At 35.4% G+C, this 21858-nt stretch overlaps 1 protein-coding gene across 1 annotated transcript; it reads right to left on the bottom strand.

The window, feature by feature from the left end:
- Positions 1–1789: 1789 nt before the first annotated feature.
- On the bottom strand, positions 1790–4066 carry LOC134282825 (uncharacterized). Its single transcript, XM_062765214.1, has 5 exons — positions 3825–4066; positions 3557–3639; positions 2659–3384; positions 2349–2455; positions 1790–2173 (listed from the first exon to the last, which is right to left on the bottom strand). The coding sequence occupies exons 3-5, from the start codon at positions 2849–2851 to the stop codon at positions 1790–1792; spliced, it is 684 nt and encodes a 227-aa protein (XP_062621198.1). The 5' UTR covers positions 2852–3384; positions 3557–3639; positions 3825–4066.
- Positions 4067–21858: the final 17792 nt, after the last annotated feature.

Here is a 21858-nt window from a genome sequence, read left to right as displayed (position 1 = left end):
TACAGATGTTCCCCAAACGCTCCCCAACTCCCTTTTGGTGCCATATTCCCTGTAAGCTTCATTAAATAAGACAAATTTTGTGCATTTTTGACTTTAACAACGTTTTCCCAGAAGGATGCCAATTATGTTCAAATTTTAGCATTGCACCCAAGCGCATGTGAATGCATGTGCGTTATGACCATATCATCTTGTCTACACTATCTATATACTTTAATATACTGTATATTAAAGCATTCAGTCCAAAAGTAATAAAAATCACTCATTCAAGTGTATTTTTAATTATACTCGTTCCAAATGCACGCACGTGCGTGCACGTGCATGATAACCATACCTTCTTGTAGGAGTCCCTTACATCTATCTATGATCTAAATCCCATCCTGTTTGGTTGAAAAACAGGGGAGTTATAGCCATTTCAAGTTTCAGCCAATCAGATTGCAGCACATGTGCATGCGCGTGATTTCATGATTTTTTTTTCTAAATCATATTGTAGGATATCCTAATGCATGACTATAATTTAAATTTCAAAGAATTTCGTCAAAAAACAAAGGAGATATAGCCATTTAAAGTTTCAGCCAATCAGATTGCAGCACGTGCACATGCGCATGCTTTCATGTAAATTTTTATATGTCATGCTGTAGATCTTCATAATGTAGGACTATGTTCAAAATTTCAAAGGATTATGATAAGAAACAAGAAAGATATTGAGACTTTAGTTTCAGCCAATGAGAGCAAAGCGCACGTGCATGCGCGTGGGATCTTGCTATTTTGAGCATGCTATCTTGTCTATACTACTAATATATCCTTACATTATGAGTTTCAAAGCATTTCATCAAAAAATAGAAAAGTTACGGCAATATCCATTATATTGGTCATTTTACGTGTTGCACGTGCGCGCTCTCGCAAGCACGTGCGCGCAAAATGACCTTCGTTCGGCAACTCTACATAACATGCCTACTAACCCTAAAAAGGTTTCACCTAAGTCGGATGTGTAGTTAACAAGATCACTCGTGGACAAAATTTTCCCAGGAAGAAGAAAAATAATAATAATAATAATAAGAAACAGAGTAAAAACAATATGTTCCCCAACTTCGTTTGGGGAACATAATTATTGCAAAGCTAAGAATACACATTGAGAGACATATTCGTAGGGTCAAAGAATACCATCCTTTTGATGGTGTCATCCCATTGAGTATGACTGGTACAATAAATCAGATTTGGACTGTTGCTAATATGCTGACTCTGTTCAGAGGTCCTCTTGTCAAGGATTGGTGTAAATGAAAAACTTTATCAATGTGAATACACAACATATATTTACCTCGGTACTCAATATTTTGAGTTCAGGGTGTAAGCTGGTATGATATTTATGATGTCAACTAGTAATTAAATTCTTACAATGACTTTTTTTGTTGTTGATTAATCTGATTTCGGCTGAACACTGTATTATGGTTATTTTCTCAAGATATTTTTTTTTACTTCTTTTGATAAGGGAGGGTTTTATATATAGATAACATATCCTCTATTCAGCTATTTAGTAAGCTATGTAGCCCTCTGTTTTTAATATAGCTGTACAGTAAAACATGCTTATAACAAAACTGCAGTGACAACTAAGTTTCCTCTGTTTCAAATTTGTAATATTTGTCAGTATGTTTCAAAACCACAGGGAAAAGAAATCAATTTGCTGCATGTGTGAATTTGTTAGTCATCATTTCATGAAAAGTGTATTTGCTATAAGTTTGTTTTACTGTGCATGATAAAAAAGTATTTTAAAAATAAGTTTCAAAGATTGTTTTTATTCAAGGAAGTAGTCAAAATAGAATGAATCAATCTTGTTTTTCATTTCCTGCCACTCTTCATTATCAAAGGTAATCACCTCCAAATGGCTCTCATCACAGTGCCACACAAAGAAATAACACCAGGTAAGACCTGTCACGGCAAGCTGCATCATAACTTGGTGGTAGTAGTTATGGTTTTCATTCAGTCTCCATACATCCCCATCTTTCTTCAGATACACACACTCTGTTAAGGGTTTTACAGGGCACTTTATCTCCAGCAAACCATAAGGGGGGTTCATAGTTGGGTTGTATACCTTTCTGTCTGGGCTAGCAGCAAGCCAGGAAGCATAAGGACTGACAATGATTCCACAAGGGTATATGTTGACATTGTTGTTTTGCAACTGCAATTTAAGAGACATTTAATAAGATTTTTAAAATATGATATAAAAAAAATACATTAATGTAAGATCAGTCATGCATAAATTGTGTTACATGTTCCGAATCCTGTAAACATGTATACATGTACTAGTGATTGTATTATGCTACATCTTTGATATATAGATTATTATCACTTACTTGTTCAAAGGCTTCAGCAGCGACTGCCTCGAATGACAATCCATGTCGCATACTCTCTGTGACGACTTTTCTTGTTGTCTTCAATCTTTTAATTAAAGGTCCGAAATCTTTAGATAGAGTATATACAATAATTTCAGCATAAATTAAAATTTATATATGTGCAAACAAAATTCATTTTCATATAAAATATGTTGGAAATACATGTTTATGCAAATTTAAATTGATGCAAATATATTTCAAATATTGAAATGGTTTTGAATGAGGTATAATTGTCTGTATAAACCATGATAAGAATTTTTAAACACATTACCTGCTCTACGTTTCACAATGTCACCAGAAACAGATGCCGTTATTCTCTCCTTGCGAATGGCATGCCACTTGGGACTTTCTCCTTGCAACCTTGTCATTTCCTCAATTTGATGACACTCCTCTTCTGTCACATATATAGCAGACAAACTACCACTTTTCTTTTCATCAAGAATTACATGCAATTGTTGTTGCATAACATTTTCAACAGGAAGAAGTGGAAATTCACCAGCATCTAAAATATTTAATACATAATGGGATGACAGTTTTTGTTGCACAGCAAGTGGAGATCCTTTTGGAAATTTACCAAACTTTGTTTCTGTACATTTCAAGTCCACTTTGTCATCCAAATTCACAACAGTAAGTAACAAAGAAGTCTTGTCAACTGCCGAAACTCTGAACAAAGGTCAGAGATTGGTAGGATATCAGAATTGATTGGATTGTACAAAGTTGATCGTAATCCACGGGGTTGTTCTTGAGGTGATTTGGAATCGTAACCATGTACAACCACGTTGTCCGCAGTGCTTCCAGAGATCTTCTCTCCTCGTGGCAGATGCCAGGTCTGAGGCAGAGAAGTCTTCAAAACATCAGATGGTATAAATGTCATGTTAACTGATTTCATATGTGCAAGACAAAATAACAGCCCAGTCACATGCCCACAGTGTCCTGACTGTCCAATTGTACATGAACAAGAACTGCTGTCCACACTGGGACCATCCAGCAGAAAAATCTGCAAAATGTACCACAGCTTGTTGAACAAAACAACATAGAAAAAGTATAGATGCAAAACAATGTTATCTGTCACTTAATTTACAAATTTTGATATCAGTTTTTTTCAATTCAAATTACTAATTATACATGTAATTATGCATCTTATTTATCTAAATTAATTTTTTTCTTACCTCAATATCATGAGGGGATTCATTCCTGCGCTGTGACCTGTAGCATTTGCCTTTCACCACACATCCATTTACAGCACTGTGAACTAAATTTAATTCAGGAAAATTAATAATTTTGTTGACTTATTTAGTTTATAAAGATTATTATTCATAGATATAATTTAAACGCATCTGTTTTCCCCTACATTGTGTGTATAGATTTTAACACTTGACCATCGTACATCGTGATCGTAAGCAAAGTGAAAGTTCAAACGGAGATTTTCATACGTACTTGTGATGTTTGTTACATATCTCTCGGCGAAATATTTGTATCCTTTGGATATTTCCTTTTCTCCGAGACTCTGGCTTCCTTTCTTTATGAAGCTCTCGACAAATCCAAACGTAATATTTGGCACTTTTGTCAAGTCTCGCGTTGCAGACGCTTTTTTCTCCTCCATCTTTGTTTGTACTCGATACGACCTTAGCCTCGTTTTGAGTTCGATATGCATATTCATGAAATCTCATTAAGAAAGGAGTATTGGACTGACGATGGGAAGCGTGCTGGCCAGCACGGGTGGATGGCTATGAGGTCGGGGTGAAAGGTCATAGTTGACATATTTATATACACAATTTCACTACAATACGGCATGGCGTACGCCTGCGGAGAAAATCAAACGCCCGCGTTGTTGTCTCTTTATTCTCTTACTCCAGTATTTGAAATAATACCTTTATAAAATATTTTGTTAACAATTGACCAAAATTTAAACTTCCTCAAGTATTCTAAATGATCAACAGGTAAAATTCCATTCAGTGCAAAAATGAAAAAAAAAATATATTGTCCAAGTTTTAAATCGGTCGTCATTAAAAGACCAAAAACTGCTAGTAAATTTTCTAGACAACTTTCCCACATCAGATGGACATTGTCCTTTTTCTATTTGGCTTTGAATTTCATCAAAATGTTCAGAGATCAGAGAGACAACTTTTATTTTCGCTGTTCCCAAAAAAGGTTATGCATCAGATCTATGAGAGTTATCCCGACTGGGTCAAAATACTCTAGTTCTAACAATACAGAATGGGGTACCCCATACTGTCTTTAAATCTTTTCCCTACTTGTCTTAGTTTTATATTTAACTATCTTTTTGACAGTTTCTTTATGGGATTCTTAATCCCTGAATTCCCAAGATGAGATTTCAAACCCCCCATAATTCTTATCCCCTACTATCCCCCTTAAAACCGTTCATGTATTTGTTGCATCGCTGTGTTGCCAAATGGCCTAAAATCCACAGTTTCCTGCTTGCAGGAATATCACACCCTACGCAAACCAAAGCTTGTTTATAAATTACTTGTGTTTGAGACGATTTGTAGCTTTTCTTGTAAAATCCATCCAAAGCAGGTTTTAATTCAACTGTAGGTTCAATAAAAGAATTAGGTGAGGATTTCAAATTCATGTCAGGGATTAGTCCCACGGAGTCCCACTTTTTCTTTCTTAAATTTTTCATGTCTAGAACTTCAAAAAAGTAAAGTAAATGGCTCTTACAGAAAAAAAATGTATACTGGGGGGGAAGTAGGGGAGAATTTTATTATAAGTTCTGTGTTGGCTTCTTCTTCAAAAGAGTTATTGAACTCGGATGTCTCCTCAGGTGTTGATAGACACGCATATCTTTTTAGATGCCTAGAGGAGTACTCTTCAATGAATCTTGGGCAAATCTTTCGTTTCCCTTTTTTGAATCCCTTTTTGCAAAAAATTGCTTAAAACTTGTATTCTTCTTTAAGGTATTAAAGGTTTTATATGTATAACAAGCATTGTTGAAGAATGAAATTTTATACATTTATTGCATGATAGTGAGGGAAATATAAAGACTTATTCAGCCAAGAAAATCATATTCCCCTAGGGCTTCGCCCGAGGGGAATATGATATTTCTTGGCTGAATAAGTCTTCATGTTTCCCGAACATTCATGCAATGAACTGTTTATTATACCGAACAAGCAAAACCTTTGAAATAAACAAAAATTTTTATATGCGGCAACGCTCTCTTATTCACTTTCATTTTTAACGTCAAAGTTCCTGAAAACTTTTGACACATTTCTAATCAGCAATTTTGTGACGTAACCAAGGCTTTGTGACGTCTACTCCTCTCTGGAGTTTTCGTTCAACGAAAGAAAACAATATTGCTGTAAAATACACTAGGTGTTCCGAAGAGGCGGAATTTGAGTTTTACGGCCGGATCACGTGATAACCTAGAACCAATCAGATTACGCGTTGTGTAGAATATTTAAGACGAGGTATAAAAAAAACTGTATATTTCCTCATCTTTAGTGTTTGGAGGCTTGAATTCCAAAGTTAAAAAAAGTTTTGTCCAGACAAATTTGATAAAAGTTGAATTTTCAAACCATACCCCCGCTGTCGAAAACGGTGAGGAGCGTGTTATACCTGAAGAATTCTGTGAAAATAACTCTCTTTCGGACTGCAATTTTACTTTAGATGAACAGAAATAACATAGGTGCTTTATAATAAATTTTTTTTCAAGTCACTATTTACTGGTAAAATTTCCAGATTAACATATTTTACTCAATGTTAAGTATGCATTTCTTTAAAAAACATTAATTCTATTTTTTTAATTAAAAAAAGAAAAGATTGGGCCAAGATTGTACAAAAATAAAATACATAAAATATTTTTACCCGGTTAATTTGGAATAATAAAGGTTTTACTACCCCTACCCCAAATTTTAGCATCGGTTTGCTGATACACAAATTTAACTGTTTATTCTCAACAACATTAGTATAATGATGACTTACTTATATATTGATAAAAGTATAAAGAAACATAAATAAAGAAGACTAATGACATTTTTAACAATGTCCTTGACCTCTTTAACATGAAAAAACCCGTATTACAAGAACAATCATGTAATCTTGATATGATGTTAGCTGAAAAAATATGGTATTTTTTCCTCATATGTACAGGAAATTGCGAAAAATCATGAAAGTTAAATCAATAAAATCAATTTAATATAAATATTTATAATGATACGCCTCCCCATCTTATTTTTTCCCTATGAAATAAATGTACCTAGATTCAAAAACCGAATGTGGTTTCCCTATCTGTATTTCAGAAAAACTAATGGTAAAAATAATTTTGTCCTTAACATTTTATTCTTTTTTTTTGTTTATTTACTCTGTTACGTTTTTTATGAACATTTAATTTAGGACCAGGAAGATTTTTTTTTCATTTTGGAATCACAACCTAAGTATCAGTCAAGTAGGTATGTCCATGGTTTCGCACAGAAAATGATTTTTTTAATCAGAAAAAACGTGGGAATATTTTGAATTGCAGAGATTTTTTTTATGCAAACGAAAGTCTCGATCTATAGCTGTTACATAACCGCGGTCTAGTTTAGTGAATTAACATGATTATAGATGCAAACGTCTACGTTTCTTTACTTTGTTCACTGAAAAACGACTAGAAATAACAAAAATATGTCAATAATTAATAATAATAAATAATCTGTTGTTTATTACATAGTTTAAAGAAACTTTTTCTTCACACATCGAAAACTGTGCTAATATTAGAACTTGGAAAATCCCAAATATGTATTTTACTTTGAAAAGAAGGTTTTTGCAGCAATTTGTCTAACAAAACTACTGTATCGTAGTTTTCTTTCAACTTAAGGTCAAAATCTAGTAAATGACTTTAGACTAATTTTTTGGTGCTAGATGCATTATGACGTCATAATCAATCTCAACTTTCTTTTTCCCGTACTTTACGGCTTTAGCAGAATTATATAGAAAATAGGGTATTTTCATGACATTCAATTTAAAATAATATGAAAAGTAAACCGGATAGCTATATTAAATTTGATATTGATTTAAAGAAGAGGCCATGAACTTACTAATTACCGTTTTCTGAGAGACTGTAGGCAATCTGGATACATTTCCTTTGTCGAATACGAAAAAACTCCCATATTCTTGACTGGTTTACTAAATTTTGCATTGAAAATGACAGTTTAAAATACACTTTTTCATCTTATTCACCTACAAATTATGCCCCGAAACACCTTATTTGACCAAGCTAATGTTGTAAAGCACCAATAAAGGAATTTATTTCTTAAATTTGATAAATGTGTAGCCATCTTTCATTTACTAGATCTTGACCTTAACATTTGTTCTTTCCTCTGTTAAGTTATTTTCTCTGCTCTGATGACATGTATAATGCCAGCGTCTATCAAGCCGTGTTGATGAAGAGCCATGCTTGTTTACAAGGGTCGACAACTCCTAAGATAGAAGCAGTGTTACAATATCGGCAATCATCGGCAAATGCCTTTATTTTTACTGGAAGTGCCCTGATATACATTTAAACCTTTAATGAATACAAGCTTAATTGAAAAACAAGGCATCAATTAAATCTTTATTTTATCATTATACCCCCCGCAAACAAGGTTGGGGGTATACAGGACTCACCTTGTCCGTCCGTCCGTCTCTCTGTGCAAATGTGTCCAGTCTATATCTTTCTTACGGAGGGACATTATAATCTACAACTCCACACAAATATTGCTCATGACCCCAAGGGTGTGCCATGACCTTGAACCAAGGTCATTTGGGGAACTTCAAGGTCACTGGAAGAAAAATTTAATTCGTGTCCGGTTCAGATCTTTCCTATGGATAATTTTGGTACTGGTACATGTAGGTTCTCATTTCACACAAAGATTGCCCATGACCGAAGGGTGTGTCATAACCTTGACCTAATTAGGGTCATTTGGGGAACTTCAGGGTCACTGGAAGAAAAAATTTGTAATTATTGTCCGGTTCACATCTTTTTATGGATAAACTTGGAAGGTTCTCTTTTCACACAAAGATTGCCCATGGCCCAAGGGTGTATCATGACCTTGACCCAAGGTCATTTGAGGAAGTTCAAGGTCACTGGAAAGAAATTTCATATGTGTCCGGTCCTTATCTTTCGTATGGATAAACTTGGTAGGGTCTCATTTTACAAAGATTGCTCATGACCTAAGAATATGTCATGCCCTTGACCCAAGGTCATTTCGGGAAGTTTAAGTTCACTGAAAGTAAAATCATAATTTGTGTCCGGTCCATATCTTTCTTATAGATAAAATGGTAGGTTTTCATTTCACACAAAGATTGCCCATGACCAAAGGGTTTGTCTGACCTTGACCAAAGATCATTTGGGAAAGGTCAAGGTCAATGGAAGTAAAGTTCAAAATTTGTGTCCGGTCCATATCTTTCCTATGGATAAACTTGGTAGGTTCTTATATCACACAAAGATTGCCATGACCCATGTGTGTGTCATGACCTTGACTGAAGGTCATTTAGGGAAGTTCAAGGTTACTGGAAGAAAATTTTCTTGACAATTCTGGTTAGGATTTTTAGCTCACCTGAGCTGAAAGCTCAAGTGAGCTTTTCTGATCACATTTTGTCCGTCGTCCATCTGTCTGTCCGTGTGTAAAATTTTCACATTTTCGAATTCTTTTCAAGAACCGCTGGGCCAATTTCAACCAAACTTGCCACAAAGCATCCTTGGGTGAAGGGGATTCAAGTTTGTTCAAATGAAGGGCCAAGCCTTCATTCAAGGGGAGATAATTTGGAATTAATGAAAATTTGGTGGTATGTTTTAAAAATCTTCTCAAGAACTACTGTGCCAGGAAAGATGAAACTTATGTGGAAAGATTCTCAGGTAGTCTAGATTCAAGTTTGTTCAAATCATGACCCCTGGGGGTAGCAGACCTGCCTACCCTTTTCATTTCAAGGGTGTAATTTCAGTAAATTTTTGGTGGAATTTCAGAGGTAAAAGCGTAATTCATCATATTTTCCTTTTTTGAGTTTTACTACAATACTTAATTTTCTTTTAAAACAAATGAAATTGTACATTACTAAACGAAGGTGGCATAAACGTTTCTTTTTCGAATCATTTATTGGGAAAAAAGTGTTGTAAAATACCAGTATCCTACATCAAACTCAATGCAACCGTACACCCTTACTGGAAACATTTGGACAATTTGTATCAAATCGCTTAAGTGAAGGCTTATGTTTGCATGTTTACACAAATCGCGTACCTTAATAACATTGTATTTTATCTTTCTAACACTCACATTTCTCTATCTTGTTCTACATGTTAGCGTTGTAAAAATGAACTTCAATGAGCACAGAAATGGCTGTACGTATTGCACATATCATTTAACAGTTTATGTATAAAGTAGTGCATTCAGTTCTTTGTTCGAATATTTGGTAGCCAGTCTATATGTACACATGTAACTACAAAGTATATTACGTAAGATATCGAGCTGGTCATCTATTAATTACTTTTATTAGAAGAAATTCTCATTTTGTTTCAGCATGACGTGCTTTAACTTTAAATTTAGTTGTCCATTTAGGATATTTAACCAAGATATCAAAAGCGTAAAATTAATATAAGTGGCGTAATAGCGTAATTTTGCGGTAAAAAGCGGAAGAATTACGTCAAAAGCGGAAGGGTAGGCAGGTCTGGGGTAGGGCGGAGCCAAAATGGCCGACCACATTTTTACATAGAAATATATGGGGAAATTCTTTAAAAAATCTTCTCAAGAATAACTAAGTCATTACTGATCATATTAATATGGACGCATCTTCAGGTAGTGTAGATTCAAGTTTGTTCAATTCATGACCCCTGGGGGTAGGGTGGAGCCAAAATGGTCGACCACTGTTCAAATCATGACCCCTGGGGGTAGGGCGGAGCCAAAATGGTCGACCACAGTTTTACATAGAAATATATAGGAAAATTCTTTACAAATCTTCTTCTCAAGTACCACTGTGCCAGAAAAAATGAAATTTATGTGGAAACATCCGCAGGTAGTATAGATTCAAGTTTGTTCAAATCATGACCCCTGTGGGGTAGGGCGGCGCAAAAATGGCCGACCACACTTTTACATAGAAATATATAGGAAAATTCTTTAAAAATCTTCTTCTCAGGAATAGCAAAGGCATAAATGGCCATATTTATATAAAAGCATCCTCAGGTAGTTTTGATTCAAGTTTGTTCAAATCATGACTCCCGGGGGTAGGGCGGAGCCAAATTGGCCGACCAAAGTTTTACATAAAAATATAGGAAAATTCTTTACAAACCTTCTTAAGCACCACTGTGCCGGAAAATATAAACTTTATGTGGAATCATACTCAGGTAGTGTAGATTCAAGTTTGTTCAAATCATCACCCTTGGGGGTAGGGCGGGGCCATAATGGCAGATCACGGTTTTGCATAGAAATCTGTAGAAAAAATCTTTAAAAATCTTCTTCTCAAGAATATAAAAGCTATGATTGATCATATTCATATGGAAGCATCCTCGGGTAGGGAAGATTCCAGTTTGTTCAAATCATGACCCCCAGGGATAGGGCGGGGCCAAAATGGCCGACCACAGTTTTACATGAAAATATAGAGGAACATTCTTTCTTCTCAAGAATAGAAAAATCATAACTGATCATATTTATATGGAAGCATCGTCTGGTAGTGTAGATTCACATTTGTTCAAATCATGACCCCCGAGGGTAGGGCGGAGCCAAAATGGCCGACCACAGTTTTACATATATAATTCTGTGTATCGGTTTTTGATTTCGATGAACGGTGTTGCCGTGGTTACTAAGAATAGATATTTCTGTGAAATTCTGTCAAAATGCTACCCCTCCTACAGTTTTGGTCTGATTTCAGTATAACTTGGCACACAAGTAGACTACACTAAGATGCATAATTCTGTGTATCGGTTTTTGATTTCGATGAACGGTGTTGCTGTGGTTACTAAAAATAGAAATTTCTGTGAAATTCTTTCAAAATGTTACTCCTCCTACAGTTTTGGTCTGATTTCAGTATAACTTGGCACACATGTAGACTACACTAAGATACATAATTCTGTATATCGGTTTTTGATTTCGATGAACTGTGTTGCCGTGGTTACTATAAATAGAAATTTGTGAAATTCTTTCAAAAATACTCCTCCTACAGTTTTAGTCTGATTTAATATAACTTGGCACACAAGTAGACTACACTAAGATACTCTATTCTGTGTATCGGTTTTTGATTTCGATGAACGGTGTTGCCGTGGTTACTAAAAATAGAAATTTCTGTTAAATTATTTCAAAATGTTACTCCAAATACAGTTTTAATAGTCTGATTTTATATAATGTGGCATGCAAGTAGACTACACTAAGAACATAAAGAGACTTAATCAAGGATCATTATTCTATTTATTGCTGTTGAAAAGTTTCAATTCCCAACTGCTTTTAAGTACTTTTCTCTTCCTTTGCTATAATTACAAACCAGTAGAGCTTCAGTCTTGACAGAGACTTCTGGTTAGAAAATACATTTATTGTTGTTAGAGATCAACATATTCACGTAAGTAAAGAAAGGATATGGAGATAACGAACAGTATCCAATCTAAAAGTCCATAGAACAATACAAAATAGGAGCAAAGCAAACGCGGACCTCCGAAACATCAGAGTTGGGATCAAGTGCTATAGAGGAGTACCGACCGGTCACACCCGCCGTGTGCTCCTCGTTATGACAAGGGAATAACGGAAAAATCCGTTGTCAATTCAGTGTATGAAACTATTAATAATGGAATTACAATTGGTATGAAAAAAGTAAGTCAGCATTTGACTCAATGTGATAAATTGTATTAGCTGACAAGGTCATTGTATCGACCATAGAACAAAATGATGACTTATAACGAGATTGCTGATATTCTTGTTTCATCAACTTGCTCGTCAATAATTAACCTTGTTTTAGAAATTGTTCATGCGTAGAGCATGTTCTTGCGTATCGAATCAACTGAAATCTATACTCTCCGTATGCAGTTGATGAAGGCATATTGCTTCATTAGTTAGGGAAGTTGACGATAGAAAAGTTCAAGTCATCATATTATATCATCAAATGATACAAAATAAATTATCTGTACAAACTCAATTGCATACATAACTTTACATGAAAGATATACAATACCTCTATCACTGAGGTCTCGACAGAGGCAATACTTGGACTAGGTGAAGATCGCTGCCCTTTTAATTCCTCAATTTTTTCACTATCATAGACGTAAATAATTAATTTCTATTTCTATTGTTTACAATAAAAATATATTTTCTCGTATAATAACTGGACAAATTGCCGTTCTATTTATATTGGGGGGGGGGGGGTGTACTATATACAAGCTTGACTAGCACCTACCTATTTCTTTTAGCAAGATTTTGTTTTCTTTGCACAACCGACAGCTCTGTCTCTACTGTCGGCGTACACTGTATGACGGCATTGAAAGGGGGTCTTCGAAAATATCATGCATTCATCCTGCCTTCTCTTGGCTATCCCAAAAAATTTAAATAGAAAAAATGAAAAAGACATGGGACTATGTATAAAAGATTTACATTACGTCCTTATTTTTAATGCAATCGTTTGTAACGCATATCCTCAATATGCAATATTTCTGTGAGCCGTTCGTCCAAGAGGAGACAACAACAATGTTTTTATTAGGTCACCTGAGTAAACTCAGGTGACTTATCGCTATCCGTTTTCGTCCGTCGTCGTCCGTCGTTCGTCGTCCGTCGTGTGTTAACATTTGAACATTTTCAGCTTCTTCTCTGCAACCACTGAACCAATTTCAACCAAATTTGGCACAAAGCATCTATGGGTGAAGGGGAACAAAAATTGTGAATTTCATGATCCCTGCCCCCCTGGGGCCTGAGGGGTGGGGCCAAAACCACTAAAATTAATGCAATCTTTAACAAGAGGCCCAGGGGCCACAGCGCTCACCTGAGCACATCGGGCTTGAATTTACTACCCCCCCCCTCCAGGCATTCATCATTTGAACAAACTAGAATCTACACTACCTGAGGATAATTCCATATAAATATCACTAATCATAGCTTTGAAGTACTTGAAAAGAAGATTTTAAAAGATTTCCCTATATATTCCTAGGTAAAACTTGGGTCGGCCATTTTGGCACCACCCTAGCCCCGGGGGTCATGATTTGAACAAACCTGAATCTACACTACCTGAGGATGATTCCACATGAGTTTCATCTTTCTTGGCCCAGTGGTTCTTGAGAAGAAGATTTTTAAAGATTTTTCTATATATTCATAATAAAACTTTGGTCGGCCATTTTGGCCCCACCTTTGCCTCGGGGGTCATGATTTGAACACACTTAAATCTACACTACCTGAGGATGATTCCACATGAGTTTCATCTTTCCTGGCCTAGTGGTTTTGGAGAAGAAGATTTTTAAAGATTTTTCTTATATATTCCTATGTAAAACTAGGGTCGGCCATTTTGGCCCTACCCTTGCCCCGGGGGTCATGATTTGAACAAACTTGAATCTACACTACCTGAGGATGATTCCACATGAGTTTCATCTTTCTGGCCCAGCGGTTCTGGAGAAGAAGATTTTTTAAAGATTTTTCTTATATATTCCTATGTAAAACTAGGATCGGCCATTTTGGCCCCACCCTTGCCCCGGGGGTCATGATTTGAACAACCTTAAATCTACACTACCTGAGGATGATTCCACATGAGTTTCATCTTTCCTGGCCAAGTGATTTTGGAGAAGAAGATTTTTAAAGATTTTTCCTATATATTCCTATGTAAAACTTGGGTCGGCCATTTTGGCCCCACCCTTGCCCCGGGGGTCATGATTTGAACAAACTTGAATCTACACTACCTAAGGATGCTTCCACATGAGTTTCATTTTTTCTGGCTCAGCGGTTCTGGAGAAGAAGATTTTTTTAAAAATGCCATTAATTTTTAACAAATTCATGATTATCTCCCCTTGAAAAAGGGCGTGGCCCTTCATTTGAACAAACTTGAATCCCCTTCACCCAAGGATACTTTGTGCCAAGTTTGGTTGAAATTGGCCCAGTGGTTGTAATCGGCAATGAGTCCTCTACCAGATTTGTGAATTTCATGGCCCTGGGGTCAGGGGTTCTAGTGCTAGGGCGGGGCTAAATGTTAGTTTATAGTGAAAATGCATTATTTCTTTGGAAATCTTCTTCTCAACTCCTGGGTATTAAATAAACCAACTAAGTACATAGTTATGATGAGCAAGAGTGCCTCTACCAAAATTGTGAATTTTATGGCCCCAGGGTCAGGGGTTCTGGTGTTAGGGCGGGGCTCTATTGATTATTATATATAGTGAAAATACATGATTTCTTTGAAAATCTTCCTCTCTGCCCCTGGGTATTAAATATACTAACTAAGTGCATAGTTATGATTAGCATGAGTGCCTCTACCAAAATTGTGAATTTTATGGCCCCAGGGTCAGGGGTTCTGGTTTTAGGGCGGGGCTCTATTGATTATATAGTGAAAATTCATGAATTCTTTGAAAATTTTCTACTCTGCTCCTATGTATTAAATAAACTAACTAAGTGCATAGTTATGATGAGCAAGAGTGTTTTTACCAAAATTGTGAATTTTATGGTCCCAGGGTCAGTGTTTCTGGTGTTAGGGCAGGGCTCTATTGATTATATATTGAAAATACATGAATTCTTTGAAAATCTTCTTCTCTGATCCTAGGAATTAAATAAACTAAGTACATAGTTATGATGAGCAAGAATGCCTCTTTTAAAATTATGAAATTTATGGCCCCAGGGTCAGGGGTTCTGGTGTTAGGGGGCGGGGCTCAATTGATTATATAATGAAAATACATTAAATCTTTGAAATTTTTTTCTTTGTCTCTCGGTATAAAGCAGATGAATTACCTTTATAGTTATGATGAGCAAGGGCCCTAATCTTGCAGAATTGTGAATTTCAAAGCCCCAGGGTCAGGGGTGGGGTTGGGGCTCTACTTATATACTGAAAATGAATTTATTGTTTGAAATCTGCTCTTTTGTATTTATAAAACATTTATTTATTTTTTTATATTAAGGTTGCCTTTTTGAAATTTATGCAATGTGTGGACCTAGGGTCAGGGGTTTATGTCACAGTGTTAGGGGCACTACTGGTTAGTTGGAATGCATTTTTGTTCCCCTACCCTGCATATGGGTATTCAGTAACCAAGCTAAGCAACTGCTAAGTGTATTGTTATGATGATCAATGGTGCCTCTTTCAAAATTGTGAATGTCATATAGCATCTGGCTTAAAACATGAATCAAATTCAATAACTGGAAAATTGTTGCATAATGCTCAGGTGACCTATAAGGCCCGTGGGCCTCTTGTTGGAATGGCGATCCCATGTAATATGCTTATGTTAGTGTTTTAACTTTAAATCGAAATGCCAAAAAAGGCCCAGTCAATTAAAAATTTGATCCTTCATACTTTATAATTTGATTCCATTTTCTTGATGAACCAACGCCTTCATAAGAAGGTATTGTAGACGTTTGTGCGTTTGTTTTGAGAACGCGAAGGCGTCCACTTTTTACAAAGCGTTTAATAACGTGAACAAAATGAAGCGAAATCGCCTGTCAAAATTTATCACCAAAACAGGAATTTAAGTGAACAGCAAGTAATTATAAGACTCAGAAAAGAGCAAACATACACAATAATACCATACAGGCACTATCGTGAGGAGATATTAGTACGGCCTCTCAGAGTCCATGTTACCCACAGCTGACAAAGTATGACGAAACAAAAAGTCACGAACCTATTGAAGATGAATCTTTCGCATATTCGTCTCAAAGTACAGAAGCTACAGATGCTTTCAGTGAAAGCAATGAAATCAACTGCTCACAGGACAGTTATGATAGAGGTGGCAGTATGTTCGAATCACTGTTTAGAAATGCTGATTAGCCACAACGCTCAAGCTGGAGACATATGAATCAAAATTGTACAGCCTCCTTACTGTGTTACATAGTTCAATTTTCAAAAGTTTTCAGTGGTGAAGTTACAAGTGATCAAAAGTTTCTTTTTCTTCGGATAATAATTTCACTTCAATCGGAAATCATTTTCGTCGAATTGCACGACCTCCTCCCTGGGGTGGTAGTGTAATTCCTGCCTCTAACTTTATAGCTCTACTAGTCAGAGACTAGAAGAGCTTACGCGATGGTAAGGTGTCTGTCTGTAAACAATTTTTCAAAATGCTACTCCTCCTACAGTTTTCGTCTGATTTGAATATAACTTGACACACAAGTAGACAACACTAATATACAAAATTCTGTTTCATCCTTTTTTAAGCTTTTGAACGGTGTTGCCGTGGTTACTTATGATAGAAATTTCTTTTAAATACTTTTAAAATGCTACTGCTACCATGCGCGGATCTAGAGGGGGGTCGGGGGGTCAGGACCCCCCCCCCCCTTCCTGGAATTTACAAGGTTAAAAAATGTGTATTCTAAAGCAAGAAAAAAGTTACCATGGAAACCCCCCCCCTGGTTAACGCAAACATGTGTAAAATGGTACGAAAAGTGAAAGATTTGAGTCAATAGAAGTAAAAAAGTCATGGACTAAACACCCCCCAGGAATTTTTTGGGCTTGTCAAGAAATATTTGGGATTGGATTTTTATTTGGGGCTTGGTGAACCTTCCAGAATTTTTTTCCGGATCCGCACCTGCCTACAATTTTAGCCTGATTTCAAAACTTGGCACAAATTAGACTACAATAAGATACACAAATCTGTCTATCCGTTTATGATTTTAATGAACGTTGTTGCCGTGGCTACTAAAAAGATTTTTTTTTTGTGAAAATCATACAAAATGCCATCTTTCCTACAGTTTTGGTTTGATTTCAGTAGAACTCGGCACACATTTTGAATACATTAAGAAACATAGTTCTGGGTATCCGTTTTTGATTTTGATGAAACGTGAATACTAAAATAGGAATTTTTGTGAAAAACATTTAAAATACTGCTCCTCTAACAGTTTTGGTTTGATTTCAATACATTTAAAACTAGCACACAAGTAGACTACACTAAGATACATAATTCTGTGCATCGATTATTGATTTCGATGAACAGTGTTGCTACGTTGCTAAAAAAAATTATAGTGAACTTTCTAAATGCTACTCCTCCTACAATTAAAGTCTGATTATACTAAAGTATAATTTGGCATGCAAGTAGAGTACACTGTGATACGTAATTTTCAGTTTTGTATTTTCAATTTTGATGATTGATGTTGCCATGTTAACTAAAATTGGAAATTCTGTAAAATTGCATTAAAACTACTCCTGCCTTAGCAGTCTTATAGAAATCAAACCACACTAAGAGATTTAATCAAGGATCATTATATTTATTATACCCCACGCAACTAGTTGTGGGAGGTATAATGTTTTTTACTGGGTCGTCAGTCAGTCAGTCCGTCATAACTTCATAAGGGTCCTTACAAACAAAGATACATTGCAGGTTCCAGTAAATGTTCAACCAAGCCTCTTTCGTTACTTCTCTCTAAAATATTGACAGTAGTGAAGGAAAAACTTCAAGAGTACTGTACAACTATATATTCAAGAAGTGATGTAAATCAGATGTGGATACTTAAAAATTCTAAAGAACTTTTGGACAATTTGAAATTTGAAATCACAAGACTTTACAAAAATCAACAGCATAAAACTTACGACTTTTCAACTTTATACACAACAATTCCCCACGACAAATTAAAATCCAGGCTTTTTGATATCATTGACAGCTGCTTCTTCAACAAAAATGGAACTCGTAAGTTTACTTACCTCGTCATTGGTCATTTGAAAAATTATTTTGTTAAAACAGATTCTGATTGCACACATAAGTACTCTGAAGTTGGTATCAAGAAGATGCTTGAGTTTCTGATTTACAATATCTATGTGGTTTTTGGAGACCAGGTATTCCAACACTATATATTCAAGAAGTGATGTAAATCAGATGTGGATACTTAAAAATTCTAAAGAACTTTTGGACAATTTGAAATTTGAAATCACAGGACTTTACAAAAGTCAACAGCTTAAAACTTACGACTTTCCAACTTTATACACAACTCTCCACGACAAAATAAAATCCAGCCTTTTTGATATCATTGACAGCTGTTTCCTCAATAAAAATGGAACTCGTAAATTTTCTTACCTCGTCATTGGTCATTTGAAAAATAATTTTGTTAAAACAGATTCTGATTGCACACATAAGTACTCTGAAGTTGACATCAAGAAGATGCTTGAGTTTCTGATTTACAATATCTATGTGGTTTTTGGAGACCAGGTATTCCAACAATCTATTGGAATTCCCATGGGTACAAATTGCGCTCCGTTATTAGCAGACTTATTTTTATATTTATATGAAGCAGAATTTATGCAAAATCGTTTACGTGAAAAGAAGAAAACACTTGCTGTGGCCTTCAATTCGACATTTAGATATATCGACGACGTATTGTCTATTAATAATGATAATTTCCATTCCTACGTCGACACGATATATCCTGGTGAGCTTGAAATAAAAGATACCACAGAGTCCGACACTTCTGCTTCATACTTGGATATTTTACCTGAAAAAGACACTAATGGTAATCTAACAACCAAGCTATATGATAAACGTGATGACTTTAACTTTTCTATCGTCAACTTCCCTTATTTATGCAGCAATATACCTTCATCACCTGCATACGGAGTATTTATATCTCAGTTGATTCGAAATGCAAGAGCATGCTCTACGTATGAACAATTTCTTTAACGATGTAAATTATTGACAAACAAGTTGATGAACCAAGAATATTAACATTCTCGTTTAAATTCATCTTTTAGTAAGTTCTATAGTTGATACACTATATTATTGAGTAAAACTCTGACTGACGTTTTTCATACTAATTGTAAGTCCATTATTTATACACTGAATTGACCACGGATTTTTTCCGTTATTTCCTGATTATGACAACGAGCACACGGCGGGTGTGACCGGTCGGCAGGGGATGCTCACTCCTCCATGGCACCTGATCCCAACTCTGATGTTTCGGAGGTCTGTGTTTGCTCTGCTCTTATTTTGTATATTTGTTTAATGGACGTTGAGATTGAATACTGTTCGTTATTTCCATATCCTTCTACAATGAAGATACAGATTGGACTACCACATCGATCTTCAATGAGTACACCGAATGTGTAGATACGATGAATATAGCGAATTCCCGAGGATTGATGATTGTTTGATTAAAACTTAACACGGAATCGGCATTATTTCAGTCATTTATCGGCGATTAAAAGTAAATCATGTGACCAGATTTTGATCGATTGATGTTTACTGTTTTATGTCCCTCTGCAGAATATTTCAATGATATGGAGACTTCACCATTGCCGGTCAAAGGCTTCAAATTTAGGCCTATGCACGGCACTTACAGCCTTTGAGCAGGGAGGGATCTTGATCGTGCCACACCAGCTGTGACGCAGGGCCTCGGTTTATACGGTCTTATCCAAAGTACGGCCCCATTTAGTCGCCTTTTACTACGGAAGCGTATTAGTGCCACGCAATGTTTTTTTTAAAGTTGGAAATTCTTGGCTTTTCCAACTTTAAAGTTGGTAATTCCAAATTCAAAGTTGGTAATTCCAACTTTAAAGTTGGAAATTCCAACTTTAATCTAGGCTTTTCCAACCTTAAAGTTGGAAATTCCAACTTTAATCTTGGCTTTTCTAACTTAAAAGTTGGAAATTCCAACTTTAATCTTGGCTTTTCCAACTTCAAAGTTAATAATTACAACTTTAAAGTTGGTAATTCCAACTTTAATCTTGGCTTTTCCAACTTTAAAGTTGGTAATTCCAACTTTAATCTTGGCTTTTCCAATTTTAAAGTTGGAAATTCCAACTTTAATCTTGGCTTTTCTACCCGCTTTTCTTAGTTTTTTTCTTTTGTTAAAGTATCACAAACTTAATTAAAGTGAACATAACACACTGAAATAGATTAGTTAGCAATTTATCATTGCAATCTAGAGGTAGAGGTCGAAATAGGGGGGGGGGGGGGGTGGTAAGAAGAGCGCACGGTATTATGGTGAGTTTTAATATGGTACTTTTACAATGGAAAATAAATACTCGCACATTAAAATAAATTGTTGAACCCTTTTTATCTGTGTTTGTTTTATTTTTTCACTTCACTTTCCTTATATGATCTTACATAAAACTTCCTGCTTATACTATATTCCTTTAAGTTCTCTTGTTTAATTCTATTGAGAATAACTTCATATAAATTATTTACACAGTATTCTGTACATGACAGGATTTCAACTTAACCAATTACAGATATTAATCATTTATAATATATTGTATGAAAGAACGGGACAACAATTAAACACTCAATGTTATCAAATTTTATTCAATCAAATGAAACATTTTCTGCTAAATATACAATATAACTAAATATACAAATTCCTTATTGGCGAGGATCTAGGATTTTTTTTTTCAGGGAGAGGAGGGGGGGGGGGGCACGTACCCCAGTCAGAAATATGTTGACAATCAAAAAATTAATAATTTAATAAATGATAGAATCCTTTCTTAAACGTTAAAAGTCAAAGTTAGATAAGCCAAGATTAAAGTTGGAAAAGCCAAGATTAAAGTTGGAAAAGCCAACTTTTAAAGTTGGAATTACCAACTTTAAAATTGGAAAAGCCAAGATTAAAGTTGGAAAAGCCAAGATTAAAGTTGGAATTTCCAACTTTAAAGTTGGAAAAGCCAAGATTAAAGTTGGAAAAGCCAAGATTAAAGTTGGAATTTCCAACTTTAAAGTTGGAAAAGCCAAGATTAAAGTTGGAAAAGCCAAGATTAAAGTTGGAATTTCCAACTTAAAAAAAAATTAAGTGGCACTAATACGCTTCCGTATTTTACGATAAGGCTAAAGACCTTTCCTATCTCAGATCCCAACGGGGAACCATTTTTCGAATAAGCAGTTTTTGAACACCCTAGGAAGATAGCAGCAAATTTCTCTTACTTCAAAGACAGAGAATATATACATTCGAATAAGTGTAACAAAAAGGCTGAAGGGAAGTAACGTACACGATAATGCAGTTTCCGCCCAAAATCGAGGAAAAAACTTAACCCAATTTTAAGACAAGCAAGAAAGGTTATTGAACGTTTAGATTTTTGAAATTCGCAGGTAAACGCTTGTAACACCGATTAAAAAGGGTTGAGAGATTGATAAAACATACAGGTTAGTAAAATAATATGCCTACAATTAGGGAGGAAAGGTAGTTTGTTGATCCATGCTGGAAAAGGGAGAAATTCTCCCCAAAAGAGCGCAAAAAAATATTGCGCCGTAAATTGCACCTGTTTTGCATTAAGGGATCTGTAGCGTTATGGTCAACAAATATATAAAACCATAACGCTATAGATCTGCAGCTACAAAAACACATACTTCGATTGCAAACTTAGAAATCAAAATAAAGGTCATAACATTTGTTATGTATGTACTGACTCAATAATCAGCAAGATAAACCAGTCA

The sequence above is a fragment of the Saccostrea cucullata genome, unplaced genomic scaffold, assembly GCF_032062105.1.
Source record: "Saccostrea cucullata isolate Sc308-1 unplaced genomic scaffold, CSIRO_AGI_Scuc_v1 ctg13594, whole genome shotgun sequence".
Lineage (NCBI taxonomy): Eukaryota > Metazoa > Mollusca > Bivalvia > Ostreida > Ostreidae > Saccostrea > Saccostrea cuccullata.
The sequence above is the reverse complement of the archived record's forward strand: the minus strand, read 5'-3'. Positions and strand labels throughout refer to the sequence as shown.

What these genes read in the sequence shown, in the direction of transcription:
- LOC134282825 (XM_062765214.1), bottom strand. Translation starts at nt 2,851, where the DNA reads ATGCAACAACAATTGCATGTAATTCTTGATGAAAAGAAAAGTGGTAGT. An exon ending in CATTGTGAAACGTAGAGCAG is followed by an intron (nt 2,456 to 2,658) that starts GTAATGTGTTTA and finishes CTCTATCTAAAG; the next exon opens with ATTTCGGACCTTTAATTAAA. An exon ending in CTGCTGAAGCCTTTGAACAA is followed by an intron (nt 2,174 to 2,348) that starts GTAAGTGATAAT and finishes CTTAAATTGCAG; the next exon opens with TTGCAAAACAACAATGTCAA.